At 41.9% G+C, this 9,375-nt stretch overlaps 1 protein-coding gene across 1 annotated transcript; it reads left to right on the top strand.

Annotated features, from left to right (window-relative positions):
- Nucleotides 1-4,855: 4,855 nt before the first annotated feature.
- Nucleotides 4,856-8,516, top strand: LOC102731236 (olfactory receptor 9A1-like). The gene is given in 3 exon segments (XM_081799972.1): nucleotides 4,856-6,021; nucleotides 6,023-6,072; nucleotides 6,075-8,516. Coding segments are annotated over 3 exon segments (939 nt in total). The 5' UTR covers nucleotides 4,856-5,875; the 3' UTR covers nucleotides 6,818-8,516.
- Nucleotides 8,517-9,375: the final 859 nt, after the last annotated feature.

Here is a 9,375-nt window from a genome sequence, read left to right as displayed (position 1 = left end):
TCTTCAACCCTTACCCTTCTCTCCTCACCAAAACACAGGTCTAATTTATTCTCTCCTTCTGGTCCACATTGGACCACATGTACTCTATATGAGTGCCCTATTAACTCTTATGTAGTCCAGGGTAAGTCCAGGGCTAGAAGATAGGGGATAAAGCATCAGGGAGGATCAAGATTCCTGACAAGCAGACAGCTGACTCTTCCCCTAAGATGCTACAGTTAAGTTCCAGGGAAAAGAAGAAATAAGTAGCCTGAGTTTCTGTTTATGATCGACTGATCATTCATTTCCACTTGCCCCCCAACCCCTACCATACTAAGAGGCACTATAAGAATAAAAAAGGAGGGCGCCTGGGTGGCTCAGTCGTTAAGCATCTGCCTTTGGCTCAGGTCATGATCCCAGGGTCCTGGCATCGAGCCCGCATCGGGCTCCCCGCTCCGCGGGAAAACTGCTTCTCCCTCTCCCACTCCCCCTGCTTGTGTTCCGTCTCTCGCTGCGTCCCTCTCTGTCAAATAAATAAATAAAATCTTAAAAAAAAATTAAAAAGGAGTTAATTAACAAGGACAAAGAGAATGGGGAAAATAGTGCGATAGATGATATTTTGCAATTTATTTTTGATATGGGAAAGAAGAATCTCCAAGATAATAAGACAATGCAATGCAAATGAAATTTCTGCTAAGGGAAAAATTAAAAAAAAACCCAAAACCCAGCAATTGCACTTACTCAACAGAACTGATAAAAGCCTCAGCACATGGAGGCACCAGCTACCATGGAAGGTGAGGGGGAGGCTTGGGGGTTAAAAATGGGGGTATTGGTTAAAAGTTGGCATACACAGCAGTTAGGCACCGAGAGTGCCTTGCATTTTCTGAGTAGCCAAGGAAATACCTGTTTCACAGGTAGGGTGCTGCTTATCTCACTTTACCAAGGGTTGTCTCAGTTTTAAAACGGAAAGTCCCACATCTTGGGAACTCCCTCTGTCCACTGTCCAGCCAGGGCACTTGATCACTCTATCAACATTCCACCCACCCACCACAATAGCTGGAAGAGACAAGACTTTATTCTCCTTAAAAAGAATTAAACTTGAAAAGTTCTGGATTTCAGAGCTATAGACAAAACATTTATAGCTTGACCTTTCAAGTGCTGCAGATACTGATTTTGAAGTTACAAATAAAGTTTCACAAGCAGATAAATTTACAAATACAGAATCTGAATAAGGAGGAATGACTGTATTATTCTCTTATTTTTTTTTTAATTTTCATTTTGAGTTTTGAGTTTATTTAGAGTCCAGGTACCCATGTATTCTTACTTTTCATCACTGTAATCATATATACAAATTTTCACTTTGTCTTAACATTATCACAACAAACCATAAGTTTTTCCATACTCCTCATTTTAATAACATATTCTTTTAATAAATTCCTACTATGTGATAGGCACTAATATGAAAGCTTTACAGATTGAATAATATTTCATCAAGTAGTTGTAATGTAGTTTATTCAACCATTCCACTAAGAATGGACATTTAGTTCTTTTCTGATTTTTCCTTTTATAGATTAAAAAAAAGACCAAGAAAGAACTGTATTATTCTTTTATTGATGGATATTTGTTTTGTATCAGTTTCTATTAATGAACTAAACTGCTGTGAACATTCTAATGGAAGTCTTTGTGAGGACACATGTTTTCATTTTTCTTGGGTACATACCTGGGAGTATAATTGCTGCATCATAGGGCAAGAGTATACTTAGCTTTGAAGCTTCGCTTGTGGTGAGCACAGCATAATGAATAGAGAAGTTAAATCAGTACACCTGAAGTTAATGTAACATGGTGTGTCAACTATACTCTACAAAATTTTAAAAACTGGCAATGTTTTTTCCAGTGGGTTTGACTATTTTTCATTTTTTCCTACTCCTGAACTGTCTACTGAGGATATCTAGAGTAACCCAAGTAGAGAAGGGCGTTGGGCTGTAAGGGCTTTGAGGGAAAGAGTCCACCCTTCTCAGATTTCCTCATTTGCCAGTGACCTTCCTTCACTGTTCCCCAACAGTCAGCGTATGACCCCACATGGCCACTCAGAGGCTGACAGGCACATAGTGGGACAGAGGTGTCGTGGGCAGCCATCAGCGCACTTCCCATGGGAGTGACAACCTCTGTGATGGGCCTTTATTTCATACTGTAATTATGACTCCTGATATGTCAGTGCATTTCTGGGATCTGCACAGGGTTAACACTGAAGTGAAAATTTCAGTGGGCCTCATTTTTCTTAAGATTTATTTATTTGAGAGAGAGAGAGCGAGCGAGTACACATGCCTGGGTGGGGGGCAGAGGGAGAGAATCTCAAGCAGACTCCCCACTGAGTGTAGAGCCTGACATGGGGCTCGATCTCATGACCCTGAGATCATGACCTGAGCCAAAACCAAGAGTCAGTCGTTCAACCGACTGAGTCACCCAGGTGCCCCTGGGCCTCATTTCAAGAGATTTTAACTGATACAATTTTTTGGAGGATGATTTGATAACAGCTATTAAATTTAATACAGTAATTTAGGAAGTTATAGCTGTACAAATATACAGGCTTACATGTGAAGATTTTTATTGCAGCAGCTTTTTTACTGGTGAAGAACTGGAAAAGGCAGTCACTTAGAATGTGAGAGGTATATTATTGCTAATATGCAAAGGCTTAATGCATGCACAAATATGCATATAACAAAAAGAAAGTAGCAGGACAATAGGCTTACTAAAATAGCAAATAAAGACCATATGTAGATAAACTTGTATAGGCATAGAAAATTTCTGTATGGACACAACAGAAACTAATAGTAGTGTTTAGCTCTAGGAGATAGATCAGGAAAATCAGGCATTGGTGAGAGAGACATTTGCATCCGTTTATATCCCTGTATAAAATTTTATTTTTTACCTTGAGTTGTGCTAACTTTATGATAAATGGAAAATGTTTTATTAATGTAAACACAAATATTTTAAATGTGATTTTGCTATTTTATTCAGCACCCCAGCCATCCTCACTTTTATATACTACTTATTTGTCAGTTCTCTATGTTGGCTCCTAAGCCCTTACCTCTAACTTCAAGTAGCTCAGGAAGGTGCCCTGGTAGCATTTGAAGACCTAGAAGGGAAAATGTGGCCGAAGAGCTACAGCTGAGAATGCATGCATGTTGCAGAGATGGGGACAGGTTGTGGCATTAGCAGGTCCTGAGGTTGGTTTGCAGGGCAGATCCTGTCTCTCTTACCAGAGTTCCCATAACTATGAGAGTATCTTGTAGAGAGGGAGTGCAGAAATCATCTGGATAATATGGGATTCTTAGGGCTTTGTGATGAAAAACTTTTTGACAGAGGCTATTTGTTGGCCCCTGGGTTTTTTGTTTTGTTTTGTTTTTGTTTTTTTAAGATTTTATTGATTTATTTGAGAGAGTGAGAGAGAACGTGCAAGAGAGCACCAGCAGGGGGCAGAGGGGCAGAATGGGGGTGGGGGGGCGAGAACCAGCAGGGGGAGGAGCAGAAGTAGAGGCAGGCTCCTGGCTGAGCAGGGAGCCCAACTCAGGGCTTGATCCCAGGACCCTGAGATCATGACCTGAGCCGCAGGCAGATGCTTAACCAACTGATCCACCCAGGCACCCCTGTTGGCCACTGGGTTTTTGATTTTTTTCTTAAGTGTCTTGGAGCCATTTGTGGTGTCTTCCGCTTATGGGTTGCTAGGGCTCTTGCAGGGTTAATTGGAAACAGGCACAGAAGAGAACAGGGGCTGGCTGCTTACAGCTCATATTGTTTGGTGATTACCAGGACTTGGGGACTGGGTAGAAGGCAGTCTGGGCATTGAGAAACCCCTGACTAGGAGATTTCAAGTTTGCCCATGACACAAAACTTCCCCATGTTCTAAAACTTGATTAGCCTCAGGAGGGAAAGGTGAAAGTTTCTCTGGATTTTCCTTGACTGAATCCCTAGGGTTTCTCTGGACTTGATAATTTAGTTTCTCAGTGAATAACTCCCCATGGGGACAGACAGGAGGAGGAAAGGAGGGGGAGAGACAGAGGGAGACAGTTGGACTTCCACAGCACTATTATTACTGGACTTCTCTCTCAGTACTCGTATGAAGACAGTTTTCTCTTGCACTGAGAGCAAGGACAGCAGCAGCATGCTCTGGGCCGCAGAGCGTGCTCTGTGCTAGTCAGGCAGCAGGTAGCCCGGGATGACCCCTGGAGAGCCATAGAACATTCCAGTTCAATCATTTTCTCTGGAGGTGAGTGTCTGCCAGGGCTCCCCAGTGTGAAGGAGAGAGTAAGAGAAGATCAGGATGGGAAGTTCTGGGCTTCACTGCTGTCTAAAATGAGGACACCTTCACTAGAGCATGAAGAGTGGGCTATGGGAGCTGCATAATGGAGGAACTGAAATGAAATCCTCCCTCCATAGCAGAGAGCAGATTCAGCTCTTCTCAGAGCTGGTGATAGACAACAGCTCTCTTCCATGACCTAAGACCCTGCTCTCTCATTTGCATGTGGTGAGGGAAGGAGCCCAGATATACTAAGCAGATCAGTGTGATCCATTTTGGTGTCTTTGACACTTTTCCTTATTTTTAGGACTCTGGAGAAAATGGGAAGACATAGATAGCAGATATCTGGGGACTTTTCCAAGCTTCTCTATGGGATGCAGACCATGGCTGGTTGGAAATAGAGAGAGGCTGCCCATTTGGAGGTCTTTTTTTTTTTTTTTTTTTAAGATTTTATTTATTTGACAGAGAGAGACACAACGAGAAAGGGAACACAATCAGGGGGAGTGGGAGAGGGAGAAGTAGGCCTCCCGCAGAGCAGGGAGCCCAATGCGGGCTCAATCCCAGGACCCTGGGATCGTGACCTGAGCCGAAGGCAGACACTTAACGACTGAGCCACCCAGGCACCCCTGGAGGTCTTATTTCCATGCTGAAACTAGAGATTTGAGACATGAGGAGGGCAGAGTTGCTTGTTTTCTTTTCTCCTGGTGCCAGGATGGAGATTGTATAGGATGGATGGGAGTTGGGTATGAAAGTTCCAGCCTCCTCTAACCTCCTCTGGACCCCTACTCCCTGCTGTCATTTGGTGACAGAAGGAATAATCTCAGAGCTAGGGGTTACCAACTGGAAACTAATGAGGTTCTTCCTACCAGGAGGAGACACAGTCATTGAAATGAGAGATGGAGATGGCTTTCATGATAAGAATAAGGAAGAAGAAAGTGGATACCCCACTCCAGGGAGCCAGGAAGACAAGGAAAGACTCAATACTTTGTCTCAGTATAGCTCTTATCTTATGACAGTTGCCAAGGTAGACCCCACCTCCCTGCCAGCTGGCTCTAATACAAACTGAAATGATGATTAAGATAACTGAAGTGAGAACTTTAAGTGAACATAAGGCAAATGGAGCCCACATTCAGAGGAGATGAAGGGAGGAAGCAACCATATCTGGGTGGGACTGGCAGGATTTTGTAGGACGTAAGGGACAGAGGATACAGTTTAGGGCATTCAAGAGGGACGGGTTGGTGGTATAAATGAGAACATTGTGGTCAGGGAAGTGGACAGGGTGGCAGGTCAGAGCAGAGTTGCAGGCAGAAGTGCTAGTAAGTTGAAAGACGAGGGTGCATACAGCGATGGGTGGGTGTTGGTGACTAATGCTCACCTTCTTGCATATGTATATTTATTTTCATATGTATTTTCTTCATAAAACATTTAACATCAGCCTTGTACAGAGAATAGTAGAAGATGAACCCACTTGGTCATGATGTGGAGCCTAAGAGCAGAGATAATACTTCCTCAACTTGGGAATAGCTTTAATCCTTTGAAATGGGAAGTATGTGAACTCTCCCTTGTTCTCTAGATTTAATAAAGGGCAAGACACAGGACTAAATGTTGAAGAATTATTCTAGCACCATTGAATTTTATCTGCTTGGCTTCCATGGCTCCAGAGAACTACACAATATTCTTTTTGCCACGTTCTTCTTTCTCTGCTCAGTGACAGTCATGGGAAATATGCTCATCATTGTGATTGTCTGTTGATAAATGTCTGCAGTCCCCCATGTATTTCTTCCTTGGCCACCTCTCTGTCCAGAGATCCTGATCACATCGGTTGCTGTCCCCTTGATGCTCTGGGGGTTTCTGCTTCCTGGAATGAAGGCAATATCTCTGACAGCATGTAGTGCACAATTATATTTGTACATTTCTTTGGGCACATCAGAATTTATATTAATGGGAGCAATGGCTGTGGACTGTTATGTGGCTGTCTGTAACCCCTTGAGGTACAACATCATTATGAACAGCCACACCTGCATCTGGGTGGTCATTGTGTCATGGGTGTTTGGTTTTCTATTTAAAATCTGGCCAGTCTATGCCACATTTCAGCTTACCTTCTGCAAATCAAATGTGTTAGACCATTTTTTATGTGACCGAGGGCAACTGCTCAAACTATCCTGTGATGACAGCCGTTTCACACAGTTTATTCTTTTTTTAATGGCTATATTCATTATTGTTGGTTCTTTGATCCCTACTATCATCTCCTACACCTATATCATCTCCACCATCCTCAAGATCCTCTCAACCTCTGGGTGGAGGAAAGCCTTCTCTATGTGTGCATCCCACTTCACCTTTGTTGTGATCGGCTATGGCACCTGCCTGTTCATCCATGTGAAACCCAAGCAAACACAGGCAGCTGAGTACAACAGGGTAGCATCACTGATGGTTTTAGTGGTGACCCCTTTTCTGAACCCCTTCATCTTCACCCTCCAGAATGACAAATTTATAGAGGCCTTTCGAGATGTCATGAAACACTGCCATCAACTCCTCAAGGATTAGCTGTGTCCTAAGGACAATCATGGACTCATCATTATGGACCTGAGTAGTCTGAAACCACTAATTCAATCTGAAATGATCATTTTCAACACCAAGTGGTTTGTGATGTACAAGGAAATTCTACAAAATCCTTCAAGGGAATTTTAAGACACTGATAATGTTCCAATTTATAATCAGATGTTTCCTACATGGTAGATCTCATTATTTTTTAACTAGATATATGTTTATACACTCTTCTGTAGTTATAATACATCTTACAGTATAAATTTAACAGGTGTAAATGTGCAAAATATATGTGATATTTTTTAGAACACTCAGCTCTTTGGGAAAAGCAAGGAAGAATATAATTCATTCTGTGGCAGTTGACTTCCATGATTGATTCTAGGTACTGAGTCATCTTTCCATATGTTGTCCTGTGCATTCATGATTTTCTCACTGCCTAAAGTACCCTCTATTTCTTTTGTGAGTGACCCCAAGTTCAGCCTCAGGCTCCAACCTTTACTTGAGGTTCATGCCTCCAGGTCCAGCAGGGGCACTGCCACCCTGTAGATCTTCTCAACTGGCAGTTGTGAGTGAACTCACTCCACAACCCTGCCTCCTTCCCAACCTCAGGGCCAGATGTATGTTAATTCAGGTACATCTCTAATTGGTGGACTTTCTCAGGGTGAGGAGGGAGGGTCTTGGAAAGAGGCATTTTCTTATATGGCATGATTCTCATTATCATGCCAGCCCCAAATGTGGGAGGGCATGAGTTCTGGGACCTGAACTGACAAGGGCAAGCTGACCTTGCTGTGTCCCTGGGCTGAGGCAGGAGTGCAGGGAGGGCAGAAAAAGGGGCCATGCCTGGTCACTTCTCCCCGCATTCCTCACATTGTCCAATCCTGACACAGGGCATTCCATCTCCCTTCTCTGTCTCCTAATCCACATCTCAGTTCCTATATTGTCCTGTCCCATCCCCTTTCCTGTCACACTACAATTGTCAATATTTCTGCCATTCTCATGTGGCAAAGCAGGGGTCAAAAGACTGTGCACATGAGACTGCCTTCCCAACATAATACATGTATCTATTCTGCAGACTGTGCATTCGATAAGAATATGTATTCTGCTGTTTTAAGATGGAGTGTTCTGAATGTATCTGTTAAGATTTACCTGGTCCAATGTGTCATTCAAAGCCACTGTTTACTTGTTGATTTTCTGTTTGGATGATCGATCCTTTGATGTAAGTGGGGTGTTAAAGTCCCTACTATTATTGTATTACTATTGATTATGTCCTGTATGTTTGTTAATAGCTGCTTTATGAATTTGGGTGCTCCTATGTTGGATGCATAAATATTTACAATTGTTATATCTTTTTGTTGGATTGTTCCCTTTATGGTTATATAATGTCCTTCTTTGTTTCTTGTTACATCTTTGTTTTAAAGTCTATCTTGTCTGATATAATTATCATTACCCTGGCTTTCTTTTTACTTCCTTTTGCATGAGCAATGCTTTTCCAACCCTTCACTTTCAATCTGCATGTGTTTAGGTCTTAAATGAGTCTCCTGTAGGCAGCACATGGATGGGTCTTGCTTTTTTATTCATTCTGTCACCCCAGGTCTTTTGATTGGAGCTGTTAGTCCATTTACATTCAAAGTAATTATTTATAGGTGTACTTATTGCCCTTTTATTATTTGTTTTATGAATATTTTTATAGTTCTGTTTCTTCTCTTGCTTTCTTCTTTCATGGTTTGCTGGCTTTCTTTAATCATATAGTTGGATTCCTTTCTCTTTATTTCTTGCATATCTATTACTGGTTTTTGATTTGTGGTTACTATTTGGTTTATATATAACACCTATGCATATAACAGTCTATAGTAAGTTGTGGTTGCTTAAATTTGAACCCATTCTTTACTCCTCTCCCCACCCCCCTAATCTTTATGTATATGGTTATGTATATGGTATTGTACTTTACATCCTTTTATTTTGTGAGTCCCTTGACTGATTTTTATAGATATACTTAATTTTTTTGCTTTTGTGCTTCCTACTTTTCTTACTCCTGCTTATGGTCTTTCCTTTCCATTCAGAGTTCCCTTTTCATTTCTTGTAGGGCTGATTTAGTAGTCATGAATTCCTTTAACTTTTGTTTATCTGAGAAACACTTTATCTTTCCTCTTATTCTGAATGATAGCCTTGCTGGATGCAGTATTCTTGGTTGTAGGTTTTTTTCTTTCAACACTTTGAACATATCATGCCACTCCTTTCCAGCCTACAACGTTTCTGCTGAAAAATCAGTGGATAGCCTTATGGGGCTTCCCTTGTATGTAACTGTTTTATTTTCTCTTGCTGCTTTTAAAATTCTCTCTTTATCACTACTTTTTGCCATTTTATTTTATTTTATTTCATTTTATAGATTATTTATCTGAGAAAGAGAGAGAGAGTGAGCAGGGGGAGGAGTAGAGGGAGAGAGGGAGAGAACATCCTTAGGCCGATTCCCTCCTGAGGGTGGAGCCTTACACAGGGCTCGATCCCATGGCCCTGAGATCATGACCCGAGCTGAAGTCAGACACTTAACCAACTGAGCC

This window comes from Leptonychotes weddellii, chromosome 12, assembly GCF_054177405.1.
Source record: "Leptonychotes weddellii isolate Sample4059 chromosome 12, ASM5417740v2, whole genome shotgun sequence".
NCBI lineage: Eukaryota > Metazoa > Chordata > Mammalia > Carnivora > Phocidae > Leptonychotes > Leptonychotes weddellii.
This window is presented reverse-complemented; position numbering and strand designations above follow the sequence as displayed.